Here is a 21,682-nt window from a genome sequence, read left to right as displayed (position 1 = left end):
TTAATGATATTTAATTTAAAAATCTTGGTTCTCGGTTCAACAAGTCTGACTCAAAAAAACACTTGAACGATTCACTCCAATTCGTAAACGTATTGGACACGATATTATAGATCTATATTATAGAGCCCAAGGCTGTCAAGGAGATAATTGCCATTTTTACATATTTCACTGACATCTGTCAGGTAAGGACATTTCATGCCTTGTATAAATTAATAAAAATCGTGCAGGGGTTCAATTCCCGAAAGCATCGTTAGTCAACTATGGTTGTAAGTCCCATTGAACTCTATTGGTACCGATGGAACTTGCGACCATAGTTCGCATTTCTATTTTGCTCCTATTTGTTTATTAAAATTAAAATTCTGTTATTAATTACTCAACCTCATGTCATTCCAAACCTGTAAGACCTTCATTCATCTTCAAAACACAAACTAAGACATTTTTGATGAAATCTGAGAGCTCTCTGACCCCTCCATAAATGGCAATTTAATTACTACTTTCAAGGCCCAGAAAGGTAGTAAAGATATCTTTTAAAATAGTCCATGTGATTACAGTGGTTCAACCTTAATGTTATAAAGTGACGAGAATACTTTTCTTCTCTTCCCTGTCAGTCTGCTACGCTGTTGACAAAGTAAACAGTGCAGCACTTCCTGGTTCTACATCAGAACACCAGCTCAGTATTGGCCAACGTTGTACGCGTGAGCAGCACGATGTGTGCGTGTGATGCTGACACAGGTGTCGGTCAATAATGAGCCGCCATTCTGATGTAGAACCTGGAAGCGCTGGATGTAAACGGCATATGAGAATGACCGGGAAGAGAAGAGATTGTTGAATATTGTTGAAGTCGTTATTTTTGTTTTGTTTTTGCGCACAAAAAGCATTTTCATGACTTCATAACATTATGGTTGAACCACTCTAGTCACATGGACTATTTTAACGATGTCTTTACTGCCTTGAAAGTGTTAATTAAAATTGCTGTCTATGCAGGGGTCAGAGAGCTCACGGATTTCATCAAAAATACCTTAATTTAATAGGTCTTATGGGTTTGGTTTGGAATGACATGAGGGTGAGTAATTAATGACATAATTTTCATTTTTGGGTGAACTAACCTTTTAAGCTAGTGTGGTCCATAGGGCTGACTTGTCATCCCATAGCAGGATAATTCAAGTTAAACCACTGGAGACAAAATAACCCTCTCAGCCCAGTTCCCTAAATGCTCGCTTGCTGGTGCAGCAATATGTGCTCATTATTATTCTGTGGCCGTAACAGTCTACGAAACGGTCTTAAAGAGCCGGGGTGACCGACACGCACAAACATTAGCTGTCTGATATCACTCAACCTCCACCTGCTGCCTGTTGGTTTCTGATGACCAGTTTATGATCTAAGCACAAGCTATCCTATGTGTTTGGGGAGGTGGGCGGTGTTGGACTTAATTCAGATATTTGCTGGCTGGAGGCAGGAGAGGGACTGACCGCTCCGCTCATGTGACAGTCTGATACCGTGCGGGAAGCATGTGCGCGTTGCGCGTTCCACTTGGACCGGTGACGCGGCTGCTTTGATGAGCCGGTTCGGCTGGAAGGAAGAGCTTTCGGACTAGTCTCCATATAGGTAAAACTAAACACATTATTCACTGCGTGTCACTGCATGTATTGTCTTTGCGTACATTATGACAACGTTAATTACGCATCTGCTCGATTTTGGAGCTTCTAGACGACTGAAAGCTCTGTAAATATTGCATCTTTTTTAAATGATTTTTGGGTTCTTCTCATTCGGCATTACACTCCCATGAGAGATGCTGTTATCGGACTGTGTTCTTGGTGTGTTAACTGATGTGATTTCTACAGAGTCATATATAGGGATGGGAATCATACGGAATCGATTCTGTAACAGTTCCATGAACGATTCTTTAGCAGAATGTTTTGGAGGTAGAAATACGTGGGGGAAAGGAAATGACAATTAATTACCTCAGCAGTCTCAAATGATGGAATAATTTCAGATTTCAACATAAAAAGATCGGTTTTATAGCCTACAGTTAGTCTATTGCAAAATGTTTACAAAAAAAAAAAAAAAAAAACTTTCCTTTTTCTACTAATACAGTTTTTTAAAATAGGCCCTAACAATGTGTTTATTCAAATACTAAACAAAACATAGTAACATATTTAATTTGCTCATTTTATAAAAACAAAACACTTTCTCACGAGTTTCAGCCTACATTATAACACAGGAACGAAAATAATAACAGTAAGTGAGTCAGTTCAGTTCTCCGACTGATTCATAAATGTATTTTATTAACCGACTCATAAGAATTTGACTACTTTGGTTACTTTTTAAATAGAATACACTAAAAGTATCGACTCGAGATTTATTCATTTGGAATTCGGACTAACGTTACATTAATCGCCCTGAATGTCTTTGATTCACAAAAAATAACCGACTCAAAGAATCATTTGTTTGGGAATCGGACCACACTGGTGGCGCTGTAGATTCAGTAGCGGTGATGTGCTGAATAGAAGTGTAGGAAACACTGTCAGACTATTTTAGTTCGGTTTTCCGTCTGCATCGGAGAAAAAAAAAGGACCCGAACGTCATGAGAATATATCGGTTCCGCTCTTAATGGAACTTGAACAAGAATCGATCCCTAACCCTAGTCATAGAGTAACGGCTTGTTGTAAACTAACATTTGAATTGCTCATTAGTCCAAATTCTCTCTCTCTCTCTCTTCCCCTCTCGCTCGCTCGCTCGCGCTCTCCCTCTCTCCCTTCGGTCACACACACATACACTGGGGTATCAGCCTTTATTTATTGTGAGCTGCCGCTGAAGGAGAGTTAGGGAAGCTTTACGGTATCACCACCCGTAAAAGACCATTGTGTGTTTCATTGTCAGGAGGATTCTGAGGATATAACGCAGATAAACATCATGTTATGCTACAGGCGTCTTTGATCGTTTTCCATCATATTATTATAAGGTAAGAGACATCTCATCAGAGCTTTTCTCACCCTTCCTCTGGAACATTTGCCTTAGTAACTCACATGGCTGGCTGCACCTGCTTATAGATTGTGATTTGGGGGGAAACTGGTAGGAAGGTTGGTAGGCTGCATTGTTATTTAGTTTCAAACAGTGAGCTATTTAATATTTTTTTTCCCTGCACATTCTAGACTAGTGAAAAACTGATAATTCTTTTCACATTTCAGTTATAATTTTTTTCAGTATTGTCTGATAAATGGCCCCTTAATGACAAACTTACTCAGTGTATTATTTCCATAAATTACTGAAGCTTTACCACAGGCAAACATTCATATGTGTGTGTGAAATATGTGTGTATATATATAATCAGAAAAAAAGTAATTGCTTCTGCTTATAACTTCAGCCATTTTAGTATCAGAAAGTCAAACATCTTCATTTCAGCATCCTCTTCTTTGTTTCATTTTTGGTGGCATGCAAAAGTCCATTTTGGAATCGCAAGTATTATAGGAACTTAGGAACTTATATTGAAATGTATTAATTTAACAAATGATTTGAATTCAAGATAGTGTATAAATCTTATCAGTAGGCGTACTGTATGTTTTCTCCCTGGGAATTCAACCTATGACCTCGGCATTGACTATGTATTGCAGGAACGTCTGTAGAAAGGCTACAGAACAGAGTGAATGTTTCCTTTACCCTGGGGCTCATTCATTAATATTCAGTTCTAAATAATGAGGCAACTCTCTTAAAGTTTGAGGTCGTTAGAAGGGTGCTCTCCATAAAGATGCTCCATTTGTGAGCACTGAACGTTCTTTTTTTGTGTGTGTTTGTTGCCAGTCCCACAGAACAGTAAATGTTTAGAAGTGTAGGGTCATTAAAAGTTGGTCGCCAGAGAGCATTGTGAAAGGAATGTTAGTCAAAGTCCTTAACAGAACACCCCCAACTCAATGCTTTGTTCTCCAGGACAATTCCCCGCTGGTTTGTCCAATAGGGAGGTAGAAGGAGGGAGCCGGGGCTTGGGTCAAGTGGCAAGACACTGACATATGTAGCTGACAACTTGTTCAGAAAGGGTCACCTGGGATGAGGCTGCAAAGCAGTGAGTGTCTTGTGATAAGTGGAGGAGGAACTTTGATTCATTGGGGGCAAAGGCCATCACCTTTTACCGTCCATTGGTTAACTTGCTGCAGGGCAGCATCATTATCTGTGTTCATTTTTCTCTAAACATGGCATTCTTTAAAAATGACCTAAGTGTCTGTGAAAAAAGACAGTCATATTTATTTATATTTAGTTTGCATGGGATCTCATTGGTTCTAGATCAGTGTGAAAATACTTTTTCCCCTTTTTTGTCTGATGAAATCCCCTTACTTTCTTGATTTTTGCATGCACTAAAAAAAAATAATTTTCCTTATTTGTTATCACAACATTTTTTCTTTTGTCAAATCAACTTCGATAATTAATGTTGTTCAGATAACATAATATTTTGAGTTTCTGTCGATTAAACCAATCGCCTTCATTGTCTTAACTCAAATTTTTAATTTCAATGAACTCAAAATTTTAAGGCAACCAGGTTTAAGTTAAACCAACAATTGTTTTTTTACAGTGTGAATGTAATATTATATTACTTTAATATTAAAAGTTTTTATTATATTAAATATTTATTTCAGTAATTTATTATTTTATTTTATAGAGTTAATATCTCTAATATATTACATTATATAATATGTTATTATTATATTAAATTTCAAAAGTTTGGGGTCAGTAAGATTTAAATTTTTTTGAAAGAAATGAATACCTTTATTCATCAAGAATGCATTAAATTGATCAAAAATGACAAAGACATTGATATTACAAAAGATTTTTATTTCAAATAAATGCTGTTCTTTTAAAGTTTCTATTCATCACAGTTTCCACAATAATATTCAGCACAACTGTTTTCAACACTGATAATGACAAGAAATATTTCTTGAGCAGCAAATCAGCATGATTTCTGAAGGATCATGTGACACTGAAGACTGGAGTAATGATGCTGAAAATTCAGCTTTTCATCAAATTAAATTTTAAAATTGTCAAATTGAAAAAAGTAATATTTCACAGTATTTCTGTTTTAACTGTATGTTTTGTTCAAATAAATGCAGCCTCAATGAGCATTAAATACTTTTTTTCAAAAAAATAAAAATACAAAAATGACCAACTCCAAACTTTTGAAAGGTAGATTTGTTGAAACAGATTTAAATATAATATATTTTTATATTTTTTTTATTTTTAAAGAAGCCATTTTAATCTCTTGTTTTTGGGGGTGATTATGGATGATCCTTCATTATCCTCTTGAATCGAGGTCATTTCAGAGTGACAGTAACCAGACCAGAACAACAAAGTATCAACTATCCTGTGGTGTCACCTCTGCCCACACCAAACATCACTCATGTGTCAATGGAACGCATATCATCATAGCAAACTGCAACCAGGCTTCCTGCAATCTTACAGAGTTACAGAAAAGGAAAAAAAACGCCATACCAATTAAAAACAATCAACATCTGGAAAAAATTCAGGGTCAAGCAGGAAACCTTAAAATCTTATCAGAGACTATACAGAAAGAAAGGACAATGTTTCCATTTTCTATTCTCTCTTCCTTTTTCAACCATTCCCAGTCTCAATTACAATCCCATATGACCCAGGGGAGAATGGTACAGCCTGGTATGGAATGTGTCTCATGTCTAAATACTTTATAGATCTTGAGGACAGTAAGAGTTGTGAATGAACTCAACACTTCCATGCTCATAGAACCCAGTAGACAGGACAAAGCCGACACACAGGCGCAACGGAAGAAAAACAACCTGTGTTCTTTTCCTGAAAGAGTGACATGCACTCCTATGAATGCCAACATACATTAGCGGCTTCAGAAATGAGTTTCTTCTAAGCCTGAACAGAACAGGGGTGGATATTTCTGAGCTTCAGTAAATTAGGTTATAAAGCAGTGGTTGAGATGTCCCTCACTGTCTGATAGGACATTTCCTCCCATTTCCAGTAAGACACTGATGATTCTATCAGTCGAGTTCCTTCCCAAAGGAGAAAAGTTCAGTTTAGGTCAGTTGAGCTGAACATTAACAGGAATAGCAAACAGAAAAGCTTTCTGTATGATTCAAGAAACATTCAATTCATTTTTTAAAGGTGCCCTATAATTAAAAATTGAATTTATCTTGGCATAGTTGAATAACAAGAGTTCAGTACATGGAAATTACATACAGTGAGTCTCAAACTCCATTGTTTCCTCCTTCTTATATAAATCTCATTTGTTTAAAAGACCTCCGACGAACAGGCGAATCTCAACATAACACCGACTGTTACATAACAGTCGGGGTGTACGCCCCCTATATTTGCATATGCCAGCCCATGTTCAAGCATTAGACAAGGGCAGGACGTCTGGCTGTGCACAGCTGAACCATCAGACTAGGTAAGCAAGCAAGAACAACAGCGAAAAATGGCAGATGGAGCAATAATAACTGACATGATCCATGATATCATGATATTTTTAGTGATATTTGTAAATTGTCTTTCTAAATGTTTCGTTAGCATGTTGCTAATGTACTGTTAAATGTGGTTAAAGTTACCATCGTTTCTTACTGTATTCACGGAGACAAGACTGTCGTTATTTTCATTTTTTTTAAACACTTGCAGTCTGTATAATTCATAAACACAACTTCATTCTTTATAAATCTCTCCAACAGTGTGTAATGTTAGCTTTAGCCACGGAGCACTATCAAACTCATTCAGAATCAAATGTAAACATCCAAATAAATACTATACTTACGCGATTAGACATGCTGCATGACGAGCACTTTGTAAAGAACAATTTTGAGGGTTATATTAGCTGTGTGAACTTTGTTTATGCTGTTAAAGGCAAGCGCGAGCTCCGTGGGCGAGGAGATTGAGCATTTAAAGGGGCCGCAGCCTAAATCGGCTCATATTTAATGATGCCCCAAAATAGGCAGTTAAAAAAAATTAATAAAAAAAATCTATGGGGTATTTTGAGCTGAAACTTCACAGACACATTCAGGGGACACCTTTGACTTATATTACATCTTTTAAAAAGACATTCTACGGCACCTTTAAGTTCGCCACTTCACGTTATAATTTTCTTGTGCTAAATAACACACTTTAGTATACTTTTAAAAGATTACGTATTATGTAATATACTTTTAAAGAATATACTTAAAGGGATAGTTCAGCCAAAAATGAAAATTATTCCATGATTTACTCTCCCTCAAGCCATTCTAGTTGTATATGACTTTTTTTCAGATTAACATAATCGGAGATATATTTAAAATTATCCTGGCTCTACCCAGCTTTATAATGGTAGTGAATGGGGGGCCTGTTTTGAAGCCTCCCCAAAAATGCATTCATTCATCATAATCCATACGAGCAGCTCCAGGGGGTTAAAAAAGGCCTTCTGTAGCAAAGCAATGGGTTTTTGTAAGAAAAATATCCATATTTAAAACTTTATAAGCTAAAATAACTAGCTTCCGCCAGATGGCCGTACACTTAATGCACACATCGATTTGAAATGAGTAACCCCTGAAGCGATGTATGACGCATTATGTAGGAGTACTGAAGCTTAGACACCAAACTCCAGCTCCTCTTCTCTTATATTGAAATCCTCTGACATTTCTCTTTAAAATTTCTTATTTTAGACTTCTAAATCGTGATCAGGGTTTTGTTTTGCTCTATCCTCTGAGCTTCCACGTTCGTCATTGCATCATGTGTCGGGTCAGGGATTACTCTTCCGCCGCAAATCGATGCGTACGGGCGTCTGCCTGAAGCTAGTTATTATAGTTAATAAAGTTTTAAATATGGATATTTTTCTTTCAAACGGTTCACTTCAAAAGGCCTTTATTAACCCCCTGGAGCCGTATGGATTATATTTATGATAGATGGATGCATTTCTTGAGGGGCTTCAAAACAGGTCCCCCGTTCGTACACTACCAATATAAAGCTTGGTAGAGCCAGGATATTTTATAATATATCCAATTATATTTGTCTTAAAGAAGAGTGTCATATATACCTAGGATGGCTTGAGGGTGAGTAAATCATAGGATAATTTTCATTTTTGGGTGAACTATCCCTTTAAGAGTGAAATAAATGTATTGTTTTTGGACACTTCGTCATTGCATGTTAATTGCAATTAAATTAAAATTTATTATGATTTAAATCTATATTAAATGCAATTAGCTGAACTTTAGAGTGGTTTTTTTACCCACTTAAGTAGGTCTTAAGTACATTTTTATATGTAATTTCATCATTACTTCTGCTGTCATTTCTGTTGAAACTTGTCAAACTTGTCATATGTCATATATTTTAATATTTGTAATTACAGATTTGTAATGATGTTGCTATTTAATACATTTAAAATATAGTAGTCAACATTTGAAGTGGATCAAAACCTTTCATCAAAATTGTCCTACAAACTTCTTCTTAGGACAACTTTGATATAATAAAGTATTTTATATTTGCTTTAGTATGTTAGCAACAAATCAAAATGTGTATTTCTTAAAGTATGACAAAAGATTAAAGATTAAAACAATGATTGAAAATGTACTTTAACTTTTAATTTGACATTATAAAGTGAACTTTTTAAAAGTGATGAAGTCATGAAAGTGTACGCTAAGTACACTTACAGTAAGTGGCCTTTTATTTCATTACATTATATGCAAGTACATTTTTTTTTAAATATTACACAACTTGTGCACTTGTTGCGTTCACCAAGTGCACTTCAATGTTTACTCACCCTCATGTCTTCAGAACTGTATAACTTTGCTGTTTTATTTTCAGTGAAACACAAAAAGAAATGTTAGAATGTCCAAGCAGCTCTTTTCTTATAATGAAAGTGAATGCTGACCACATCTGCAAGCAGGATTTTTAGTGAATAACGATTTAAATTTCAGACTGTTTCTCAGGCAAAGCTATTGTACAGTTTCACAAGGCTTTAAAAAGTAAAATGTTTTATCAGCCTTTTTGTCCTTTTTGGAGCTTGGCAGCCATGGCTCCCATCTACTTTCATTATAAAGAGCAGCTTGGTGATTCTGCTAAACTTATTATTTTGTGTTCTACAGAAGAAAGAAAGCCATAAAGATTTGGAACAAAATGAGGGTGAATAAAGGATGTCAGATCAAATCTAATTTGTGATAGTGTCTTGCGTCTGCTTTAGTATCTCAGGTGAGTTTTGATACTCTGAAACATTGAACACACTGTTTAGCATGCACAAAGTAGCGCCTGCCTACTTGGATTACTTGATGCACCGACATAGCAGGTGTCTTAAATTACCCAAAGGGCATTGCTGATAGCGACAACAGGTCTTCCTGTGTCCCTGTTGCAAGGAAGGGCAGCGGGGAACAGGACAGCCGTGGATACAGCCATTATGGCGATTAGAGAATGCACTAGGGATGGATGAGGAAGATAAGAGGGAAAGGGGGAGTGGGAGGAGGAGAGGACTGATGGGGCGTGAAGTGTGTGTAGGGGGAATTCCTGGAATTCCACGACTGCCGCCACTCTTCCTGATCCTGAGGAAGGCCACACATTCACGCACACACTCGGACATTTTAATGTTTGTAATTCTACAAAGATGCCAAAGAAGCCTACCCAATAGAATGCACTGGACTGGCTCTTTTATACAGTCCGTGTAGCTTCTGTTTGGCTTCATAGCAAGGGTTTTATCAGTTGATGGCTTCAGGCTGTCAGAGAGAGTTACTTGGCTTGCCTCTGATCAAAGGTCTTCAGCTTTATTTGGCACTGCTTATTCCAGACCAAACAGTCACTTCAAACAAGGATTTAATAATGTAATAATGAGCATGGTGGTTTTATTCATCAGTATGAAATGTATTCAATGCAATAATGTTTGTAGTGGTTTCAAAAAGTATTTGGGCACTTAAAATGTGTGAATATCAACAAAATATCAAAACAAATGGCCTTTATTTTAGAGAAATATAGCACAAACACACTTTTCAGGCAAAACATTAAGTAACTAGTGCTGTCAAACGATTAATCGTGATTAAACACATCCAAAATAATAGTTTGTGTTTACAAAATATATGTGTGTACTGTGTATATTTATTATATATTTAAAAAACACACATGCAAACATGTAAATATTATATATATAATATATATATTTACATGCATGTGTGTTTTTTAAAATATATATATATATATATATATATATATATATATATAAATAAAATATATTTTGTTAAATATATACATGCATGTATGTCTATTTATATATACATAAATACACAGTACACATATATTGTGTAAACACAGACTTTTATTTTGGATGCAATTAATCGCGATTAATCATTTGACAGCACTATTAGTAACACTTTATTTTAAGATGACATAGTTACACATCACATGTAGTTACTGTAGAAATAACAGTAAATTATGCATTTTTGTAAGAAACCAACCATAAACAAAACCTTAACCCTATAATAAGGACATGGAGTTAATTAATATTAATCAGTGCTTAATTGTGTAATTACACTGTAACAACAGCACCTTAAGATAAAGTGTAACACGTTACAAAAGAACTTTTTGGATTACATACTGTATATTGTTCGAAATGGAGATAAAAATGTTCCCAATGTGAATGTTCCCAATTGACGGCATCTGATTTTATAAAAATCTAAAAATCATTTTGTCAACAATTGGTTATTGTGAGGGTAAAAAACTACTGCTATTTTGTTTTGTTGATATTTTGTATCTAATGCAACAACATTTTTAATTGTGACTTGGCTACCCAAACATGTTTAAATACCTTTTTTAGAGCTACTATATAAAGAAAGAATTGCAAAATGATCATTTCCAATGTCTAATTCAAATGAATTAATAAATGTAGTCATGGGGAACGGTGTCTGAAATATTTTCAGCATGCTTTTTGGCATTACGGTGAATGCATTTTTAATGACCTGGCTATGATATCCCAATCTTGAGGGTTGTTCAGCATAGGCTACTTGACAAAATCCCCCCTGAAGGTTTTCTTAAGTCTTGATCCCCAGGATTGGCTCCGTTTAATTTTCTTGCTCCCTTACCTAATTTAAGATTATAAAATCCCTCTAAAGTAGATTTTATGCTCTGAAGGAGAGTTCAGTTCACTTATGAAACCGTCTTTGCAGATTCTCCCCTACAACAAATGCTCCTTAAGCATCTCCTTCAAAGTGCTGAAATACTCAGACTTGAATTAAACATTAAACTTCATAAGACCCATTAAAGTCAAATGCAAAGTACCTCTTAATAGCAAATACCAGACAAACTGTTTGATTTTTTTTTTTTTTTTTTTTTTTTTTTTTAATTTTAAAGAGAAAAATCAAAAGAAATAGATGATCAGAGAGAAACGCACATCTTTGTATCCATTTTATGTGGGCCAGATGAACAAGACTAATAGGATTTACTTTGACTGGATAGAGGGGCGAGGGAGATTGGGAAGGGGGGGAAGGCATCCTGCCTTTACCCCCTGTTGCTTAGTAGCCCACCCAGAGCAGTCATGTGATGCTGGCAGGTGTCTGGCACTGATTAGACCTTTAGTAGTGACCAAACCCAGCAACTTCCACCCAAGCTGCAGGATTATATATGGACTTAATTATAAACAGGTCAGCCCCCCTTGCTAACAATTTGCCATTGCCTTGTTTAGAAATCGTCTTGTTGTTGAAGGTGCAACTGAGATTGAGCTTGGCCTCAATGATGTCATAGTCAGCATGGCAATAACAGCAAGAAATAGGTTGTTTTGGTTATTTATAATAGGTTGTGAAGAGTTCTTGTGAAGTACATGACTAAAATGTTTTTTCTTCATGGCTGAATCTCACAAAATATCCAAGGCATGTTCGCTCTAAAATCAAAAGAAATATAATTTAAAGAGTAAATAAATTAATGTTTTGTATTAAGAAAATTGTGCAATGTTACATTATTTTCAAGCACATATCCCCCTAAAAAATTTGATCATGATGTACAAGTATGTTTATTATATAGTTTTTTTTGTTTTGTTTGTTTTTTGATTTTTGATTTGAATGAACGCTGCTTGACAAGTTTTATGAGCTTCACCCTCATGTGATGTTTAACTTATTTAGGACACTGCTTTTCTGGTCATCTGACAGTCATTTTATTTATTCTTGAGCACCAGTTTTGTTTAGTTCCATAAAATGCGATTACATAAAACCATTTTTTTCCCCTTTTTATATGCATGTACCAAAAGCAAAATCCTTAAAACTAAAAATGATATGTTGGCACCTTCCCTGGTGAGCTAGGAGACCAGTATAATAGAGCCATTTGCATTTTGAGTTGGTTATGTCATTTTCAGCTGTGAGCTCCTTTTGTGATACAGAGTGCCTTGAATTTGTTCTAACTGTTAGGACTCCACCTACATTTCACTAATGATATAAACAAATCATATTCCCTGCTGAGGTTTTGGCATAAAGAATCATTCCTCTCAGTACAGTTATACTGTTTGGCGTATTGTGATATTTCTTCATAAAATAAGTCTGTTTTCCATTTTAATATATTTTAAAATATAATTTATTTCTGTGATGGTAAAGCTGAATTGGTCCCACTTTATATTAGGTGTCTTTATGTATTAAATTTAAATTAATCATTTGATACAATGCACATATACATACAAGTTTTCACATTGCACTTACAGTATATTATTATAATTACCTGCATGTAATTACATATGTAATTAATTTTTAACCCACCTTTAAACCTACCCACACCACCAAACTTGTCCCTAAACTTAGCCGTATCTCACCTCATTAGCAGAACAAGTGTTTTGCAATCCAACATCAACACAATAAGTACACTGTACTTATTTTTTGATGTAAGTACATAGTAGTTAAAGGTGCCCTAGATTCAAAAATTGAATTTACCTCGGCATAGTTAAATAACAAGAGTTCAGTACATGGAAATGACATACAGTGAGTCTCAAACTCCATTGTTTCCTCCTTCTTATATAAATCTCATTTGTTTAAAAGACCGAATCTCAACATAACACCGACTGTTACGTAACAGTCGGGGTGTACGCCCCCAATATTTGCATATGCCAGCCCATGTTCCCAACATTATGAAAGGCATTACACAAGGGCAGCCAGTATTAATGTCTGGATGTGCACAGCCGAATCATCAGACTAGATAAGCAAGCAAGGACAACAGCGAAAAATGGCAGATGGAGCGATAATAACTGTCATGATAACATGATATTTTTAGTGATATTTGTAAATTGTCTTTCTAAATGTTTCATTAGCATGTTGCTAATGCACTGTTAAATGTGGTTAAAGTTACCATCGTTTCTTACTGTATTCACGGAGACAAGAGCCGTCGCTATTTTCATTTTTAAACACTTGCAGTCTGTATAATGCATAAACACAACTTCATTCTTTATAAATCTCTCCAACAGTGTAGCATTAGCCGTTAGCCACGGTGCATAGCCTCAAACTCATTCAGAATCAAATGTAAACATCAAAATAAACACTGTACTTACGCGATTAGACATGCTGCATGACGAACACTTTGTAAAGATCCATTTTGAGGGTTATATTAGCTGTTTGAACTTTTTTTTATGTTGTTTAAGGCAAGTGCGAGCTCTTGGGGCATGGCGCACCAGATTTAAAGGGCCACACACCCTGAATTGGCTCATTTCTAATTATGCCCCAAAATAGGCAGTTCTATGGGGTATTTTGAGCTGAAACTTCACAGACACATTCAGGGGACACCTTAGACTTATATTACATCTTTTTAAAAAAAGTTCTAGGGCACCTTTAAAGACGCCTAATATAAAGTGTGACTGCTAAATTTTCAGCATCATTACCCCAGTCTTCAGTGTCACATGATCCTTCAGAAATCTTTCTAATATGCTGATTTGCTGCTGAAGAAACATTTCTCATTTTTATAAAAATGTTGAAAACAGTTGTACTGCTTAATATTTTTGTGGAAACTAATGCTTTTTCAGGATTCTTTGATGAATAGAAAGTTAAAAAGAACAGCATTTATTTGAAATAGAAATGATTTGTAACATTATAACATCACTTTTGATAAATTTAATGCATCCTTGCTGAATAAAAGCATTAGTCTTTCAAAGAAAAAATGTCGTTTGGAGTATTTTGCCGTTTTGAAATGGAGCCTCTTTAAATTCTTCAAACAGATCCTCATATGCTCTTAAGAGCTTTGTAATAAGACTTTATTTCAAGTATCAACTTGATCATTAGCTTAAGCCTATTAAGACACCATTAAATTGGACGCAAACATTAAGTACTTTAAGAAAATAACAATTCATCTCTGCAAATTATACTTCCTCTAAATAACAAGCTTCATAGATCATATAAGACTTTTTGATTATTTCGTCTTGTTAAACCTAGAATTTAATGTCAAAGATGGAAAAGCTAATAGTCCTGATGTACCTCTGATTAAATGAATCTCATCTGTCGAGCAGTGGGGGGTTTGCTTGTACAGAAATGCTCTGCTACTGTTTGGGGCTTAGGCTTCATAAAACTGGCTTAATGTGATCTTATGTTATTATGTCGTAGAGCCAGATATTTAACTATCAGCATCTTATTCTGGTCAAGAACATGTAAATATTTATATGATATTTAAGGGCGATTAAATTAGAAATCAGATTGGAGCTGGTGATTAAAACCATTTTTGTGTACATTATGCATTTGACAATTTGTGAACCCATTTGAAATTGACCCTAGTGTTCAATCTAGCTGTAGCACAAGCTGGTTTTGAACATCTTGATCTTGTGAATGTTTTTTTAGCTAGCAGATAGGAAGGAAAAGAGCATTAAGGAGTAACGAGAATTAACCAAAATCCTGCTGAGGTGTCAGGTAAACTACACTAGGTTCAAATTACAGGTCATCACAGGTCTCCTTTCAAGCTGTCTTCCTGCCTTTGTGTTTTATTTTTTCACTTTTCTTTGTGGCACAAAGGCTTTGTCATTTTAAATGATCTTTCCTAGGTAGAGTAATCAACAAGTCCTCATATGAAGGGTGAAGGGTCAAATTATTCTGACCTTTGCCAAATACCATTTGTATTTGTGCTGCTTGGTGCAATTTCATTATGTTTTAAGCCTTTCAGAATGTAACCTCAGGAATTCATATTTCCCTCAATTATACATATATAATAAATCACATATGCAATTTTGTTAAATAGTATATGACCTATAAAACTTAAATCCAGACACACTCATTTTTAGTAAAAGCGAGGTGTGAACAGTCTACAATAAATCTGTGGTTTTGTCTCAGAGCAGATATTTTTGTCTTGAGATTTAGTTTTGACACCTTTTTAGATTTGCGTCTCAAATCTCTTATATTGTGCAATCACACTGCAGACTGTGATTTATTCCGTATCTGACTCCTGCAGTAAATGAGAGCTTGCTGGGGATAAAAGCTTCATGTTTTATGCCGGTGTGCTTGTGTTTTTTCATCTAGTGCAAAGAGAAGATCTAATCAATTCATACAACCTCTCTGACTTGTGGCTTATTTCTGAGTTATGTCAAAAGCATATGTCGCTGTTGTTTATGTCTGAGATCTAAAAACGTGACTGTTCTGTTTTGTCTGCTCATCCATTATTATTCTTCTATTCTTGTTATTAGTGGTGCTTGCCAAGACATCACTATCTCTTTTGTTCATGCTATAGGTTAACTCCTCAATATTAAATGATTGAACTGGCCAAAAAATGGCTAAACATGCTAAAAACCCACTCTGAACACCTTACCAACACTCTAGTAGAGCTGGGCGGTATGGTATCATTACCACGTTATAAAATGTGTATTGTTAGAGATTTTGCTATATCGTGTATATAGTGGTATGTAAATATATAGCACTATTGACATTTCAGAGTGATGAAATGCATGAATGAGAATATAAAGAGTGGGACATATTTGATATTAAAAAGAGCGCAATATATCCTGAAAAGGACCTTGGTGTGGTGCTCGTGCTGACTGGCACACTGCCAAAAAGTTTTTTTCCCCTCGGCTCGGCTCGCTTTATTTTGCCTTGGTTTGTTTTTCCACTGCAGTTTAGCACCGCTTCAAAGAGGGTGGGATTATACTGATCGTTATAGTTGCGCCGCCACCTTGTCTACTGACCACGATACAGCCATTTCTTTTTTCAAGTTGTGTGTGACGGTCATTAAAAGCAAGTCATTTAAAAAAAGTTGTGCGAACAAATGATACTTGTTGCTGATTATTGAAATCTATCGGGTTTGGTATCTCGTGTCGCAAATCCAATGATGCAGGTAGTGATTCTCTCTGACCAATCACACATCACATTTTAGAATTGGTACAGCTTGCTTAGAAACTCAACCGAGGTGGTACTAAAAAAGTACCAGGTACGAGGTACTGTACACAGTGGAAAACCCCCCCAAAAGTGAGCCGTATTGAGCCGTACCATGCAGTGGAAAAGCACCAAAAGTATGCGCACAGAAAGCTGCCTCTCTCAGCATGCGATCACAAATTCAGTTCTCTTTCATGTCTTATTGTGCTTGAAAGATCGAATACACACACAATTACATCAAAATTCCCATCGGATGGAGTATTCATGTAAGCACAGCCGTTTATGTCTCAAGTGAAAGTAAACAGTTAGGTGTAAACTGGATGTGTATCAGTATAATGGATCCGTGCATTTGGTCTTAAAGTGACAGCAGCCTAATATACCCATATGCTGCTCTGTCATTAAAGGACTAGTTCACCCAAAAATGAAAATTCAGTCATTAATTACTCACCCTCATGCCATTCCACACCCATAAGACCTTCGTTCATCTTCGTTCATCGGAACACAAATTAAGATATTTTTGATAAAATCCGATGACTTAGTAAGGCCTGCATCGCCAGCAATAACATTCCCTTTTTCAATGCCCAGAACAGTTCATGTGACTACAGTGGTTCAACCCTAATATTATAAAGCGACTAGAATACTTTTTGTGCGCCAAAAAAATAAATAAATTAATAACGACTTTATTCACCATTATCCAGTGATGGGCGATTTCAAAACACTGCTTCATGAAGCTTCTAAGCTTTTCAAATCTTTTGTTTCAAATCAGTGGTTCAGAGCACCGAAATCATGTGATTTCAGTAAATGAGGCTTTGTTACATCATAAGAGTTTCGAAATTTCAAGTTCAAGTGACTTTGGCAGTTTGATTCGTGCTCCGAACCACTGATTCGAAACAAAAAATTCGTAAAGCTTCGAAGCTTCATGAAGCAGTGTTTTGAAATCTCCCATCACTAGATATTGTTGAATAAAGTCGCTATTTTATTTTATTTTTTTGGAGCACAAAAAGTATTCTCGTCACTTTATAACATTAAGGTTCAACCACTGTACTCACATGAACTGTTTTAAGTATGTGTTTAGTAGTTTTCCGGGCATTAAAAAAAGGAAATGATCTTGCTGGCAATGCAGGCCTCACTGAGCCATCGGATTTTATCAAAAATATCTTAATTTGTGTTCCAAAGATGAATGAAGGTCTTACAGGTGTGGAACGACATGAGGGTGAGTAAATAATGACAGAATTTTTGGGTGAACTAACCTTTTAATGTGATTCAAACAAAAGAGAAAATAACTTACTGCTCTTGACTAACATTTTTTTTTTTGTTTTAATAAGAATAAATTGATATTTAATTCATACAGTGAAGACTACGCAATATTTTATTTTTACATGTGATTATTCTGTACTAATTTCAACTACATGCTAATTAAACATACCTTAACTTAATTTGTTTAATTCATATTTTTGTTATATTATATTTGTCCTATTGTTTGTAATTTGCTTCTTTTTTTCTAATTCAACAGAAATGAGTTAAAACCCAAAATATCTATTGTGATATATATCTTTATTGTGAAATAATAATTTGGTCAAATCACCCACCCCTACACTCTAGCACCCACAATACTTTGGTACTTCCGTTTCATGCTGGCTTTAATAAGTGTCTTGCACAATGGCATCATGGTGATAGTTGATGAATCAACCCTTGGAAGGGTTTGAACCTACAACCTTTCATTAACCAGCCCAGATTTTTGCTAGGTTACACAGCCCTGTTTTCCATCTAAAATCTGTTCTATTTTGTCACCTTTTACTCTTTATAACTTTTTTATTTTGCTTGTTCTCTTTTCCTTTCTTCTCTACCTGCACAGTTTTTTATTGCATTTGTGAGTATGCTGGTGTAAAGCCTTCTCTTTATCGGATACAGTAAACCTGGCTGGTAATGTGAGATGACATTAATATTGAATAAGATGGAGAGAGGAACGTCAGGTGAGAAAATAATTTCCATATGCAGGGCTGCTGACTATAATAAATAACACTTCCACACCGGGAATGAGAAACTGTGTACATTCATGTGTGAGCAGATCTGTCTGTACTAACTACATCACCATGGATACAGTGAAACACTTATGATGAGCTTTAAACAGTGCTGGATTTTCAGTGTTTGAATTACAGCTGTTTCAAATCAGTACACATATGTATTTTTTCATAGAGTGATGCATCAAATTTGGTAGGTACAGATGACATAGAGTGACATAGACTGCATTCAGATGCACTAAACTATTTGTCACCTACAGTGATGGCTCAGTGTAAAGCTTTGGTTGGGAAAGACACATTGATTCACACTGATTCATGACTGGCACACAAATCTCATGTTTTTTTTTTTTTTCACAGTTTCACGACCTTAAACAAGTATGCAACTAATGATTTCTGAGCCTTGGGCTCCACGTTCAAAGATCCTGTTTGAAGTACCTTTGAAATTCTCTCTGCTACAAGAATTATAAATATGAGTTTAGGCTACATTTCCCTTGTTACGTTCCCATCGGTTCATACATTTCAAGATGTCAGGCATTTTGGAGCTCAGCCTGTGCTAAACGCCTCAGCTCTTCTGAATGGTGAGTACCCGAAAGAAAAGAGATGACTTAGCATTTCCTTTTGGTTGGGGAAGAGTCATAAAACAGCTTAAAACATTTGCAGAATTTGCCTTGTCAGTGCCTACACACTGCAGATAAGGGACTATCAATAAGAGCCACAAACAGCTGACTTGATGTTTATTTTAGGTGAAATTGAGAGATTTGTTGCTAAATGTGCTGAATTTGATTGTAAAGACATTTTTGATTCAAGTTTCCTTTTAGTTACTGAGCTCTCTGTCAGCATACATCTCTCAAAGAATCAGTGAAAAATTTCTCAACAACTTCAGTCAAATAAATGGAAACTAGTTAAAGTGTCTCATTTTCAAAATTTAAAGGGTTAGTTCACCCAAAAATAAAAATTCTGTCATTTATTACTCACCCTCATGCCGTTTCACACCCGTAAGACCTTCGTTCATCTTCAGAACACAAATTAAGTTATTTTAGTTGAAATCCGATGGCTCCGTGAGGCCTCCATAGGGAGTAATGACACTTCCTCTCTCAAGATCCATAAAGGTACTAAAAACATATTTAAATCAGTTCATGTGAGTACAGTGGTTCAATAGTAATATTATAAAGCGACGAGAATATTTTTGGTGCGCCAAAAAACAAAACAAAATAACTTATTTAGTGATGGCCGATTTCAAAACACTGCTTCAGGAAGATTCGGAGCACAAATGAATCAGTGTATCGAATCATGATTCAGATCGCGTGTCAAACTGCCAATGGCTGAAATCACGTGACTTTGGCGCTCCGAACAGCAGATTCCATACACTGATTCATTTGTGCTCCGATGCTTCCTGAAGCAGTGTTTTGAAATCGGCCATCACTAAATAAGTCGTTATTTTGGGGGTTTTTTGGCGCTCCAAAAATATTCTCGTCGCTTTATAATTTTGGCGCTGGATTTTTTTATATTTTTTTTTACTTTAAAAGTCTTAAAATATCTTATATTCAGTTCCCATAGCCATGCAAGTAACCTGAAAAAGAAAAAGGAAAAGGAGACTTGAGAAATGAGTGATAAAAAATGAATATGGCTGGCCATAACTGTTTGGAACTTGAAAATGAAGCACTTAAGACTACAGGGTGGATATACTGAGAAGCTCAGGAATTGGATGGGATGTGAAACATCGGTTATAAAACACAGACAGAGAGAGGAGAAGTGAGGTGCCTACAAATTCAGTACCATTCTGGAGTGAGGACAGGCTCTCTAGGGTAAAGCTTTTGACATTTAACTAGACCAGCCATAAACAGAGCAGAGCAGAGCAAAGCCATTGACATTCATTCTGTCTGGCAGAGTTTTTCTCTGGCTGATTTCATTCTGCTCGCCCCACTCTGCTGCAATCTGTCATATCGGACAACACATTCTTCCTCTATGTAATAGGCTGTAATTCAGAATTGTCCCAGGAAAAGTCATGAGTAAATTTGATTTGGTGGAAGTTTCCTAATTATTAAAGTTGAAGAGAGTTTGATATTAAACCACCTTGAAACCATTCAAATATGTGATCAATGAAGATTTTCTACTCATTCGCTGAAAAACCTTTTATGTTTCTTTGTTTGCACTTATTATAAGATGTGAGTATTATACTCTCATTGGAAAAACATGCCTCTAGATACAAAATACAATACAATTCACTGCAGTTTTTCAGCTGAAATGAACACTATTGGCACCAATAACTTTTTAATGAGCACAGTGGCAGGTTATTGATTGATAAAGATTTTTTTGGGTGGTTCCTTCTTCTTTGCCCAATATACAATATGTTATGACCTCAAAACACTTTTACCATAGTGCATGACATGTAAAACTTGTAACATAACATAACAAGCTCCAAATGTTTGGCTTTCTGACATACACTCTTAAAAATAAAGGTTCTTTGTTGGTGTCTAGCCATGAAGAACCTTTAATATATATGGAAACTTTCCAAATTTCCAAGTTCTTTTATAGTGGGAAAAGTTGAGATTTTTAAAACATTCTTCACACTAAAAAAGAACAGAGTTTAAGAACTGATCGTGGATTTTAAGAACTGATCACATCACTGCGAAAACTTTTTTTATGTGTATAGTAAACTTGCTCTGTAGCTCGACCGGTACAGCTTTGTACTTGTGATGCAGAGTACTTAGGTTCTGTGAAACGTGATTTGCAATTACAAAATGTGTTTTTTATCTCACATCTCAAGTTCCTACTCAGGAGAGTAAGTAATTACTTCACGACAGCTAAAAAGGTATGTTGTATATAGTATGAATATGTACGGTATGAATGTAATCTGGACGTACTACATTCGCCATGCTGTCATTATCATGTGACCTACCAGCGTCAGTTGTGTCGCTTCACTGCCATTCACAAATACTCTGCCGTGGCCTCATGGGATAGTAAAGTGTCCGTCGTATACACACTTCAGAATCTCGCAGAGTAGGTCATCCACATACTTTTTTGCTTATGAGTACTGTGAATTTGGACATCTTTTGTCACATACAGTTTTTCGCCTATATATAGTAGGGAAGTATGCGATTTCGGATGCAGCCTTAATTTCCGAACTGCCAAAATATACGTATAACAACCAGATAAAACTAAACAAGCTTAAAAATGTTGCCACAGGTACATTTTTCCAGTGAGCCAGGGTTGGTATTATATATATTTATTTAAATGTATTTATAAATATTTATTATATTATATTTATTACAAAGTTCTTGATTCTGATTGGTTTATCACAGAATTTTGAAATTAAAGACACCCTGTGGTGAAAATCAAGTTTTTAATGTCGTTTGAATGTCTATGGTCTTTTAAATATGCTTTCCGACA

General features: G+C 35.6%; 1 protein-coding gene across 4 annotated transcripts in view; it reads left to right on the top strand.

Annotated features, from left to right (window-relative positions):
• The first annotated feature begins 1,333 nt into the window (after nucleotides 1–1,333).
• tmem108 (transmembrane protein 108) overlaps nucleotides 1,334–21,682 on the top strand; it is an 83,852-nt gene continuing 63,503 nt past the window's right edge. Inside the window, exons 1-2 of one of the 4 annotated variants that reach the window (XM_048174403.1) lie at nucleotides 1,335–1,605; nucleotides 2,881–2,962. Coding sequence is in view for 1 of the 4 variants with exons in the window: in XM_048174401.1 (XP_048030358.1) it covers nucleotides 4,042–4,057 (16 nt within the window). In the remaining 3 variants the exon portion in view is untranslated. Of the gene's footprint in view, nucleotides 1,606–2,492; nucleotides 2,963–3,012; nucleotides 4,058–21,682 lie in introns of those variants that run through there. The other 3 variants (XM_048174404.1, XM_048174402.1, XM_048174401.1) reach the window with 3 other exon arrangements.

Source organism: Megalobrama amblycephala, linkage group LG22 (genome assembly GCF_018812025.1).
Source record: "Megalobrama amblycephala isolate DHTTF-2021 linkage group LG22, ASM1881202v1, whole genome shotgun sequence".
NCBI lineage: Eukaryota > Metazoa > Chordata > Actinopteri > Cypriniformes > Xenocyprididae > Megalobrama > Megalobrama amblycephala.
Note: the sequence above shows the minus strand (reverse complement) of the source record. Positions and strands in the feature narration are given on the sequence as shown.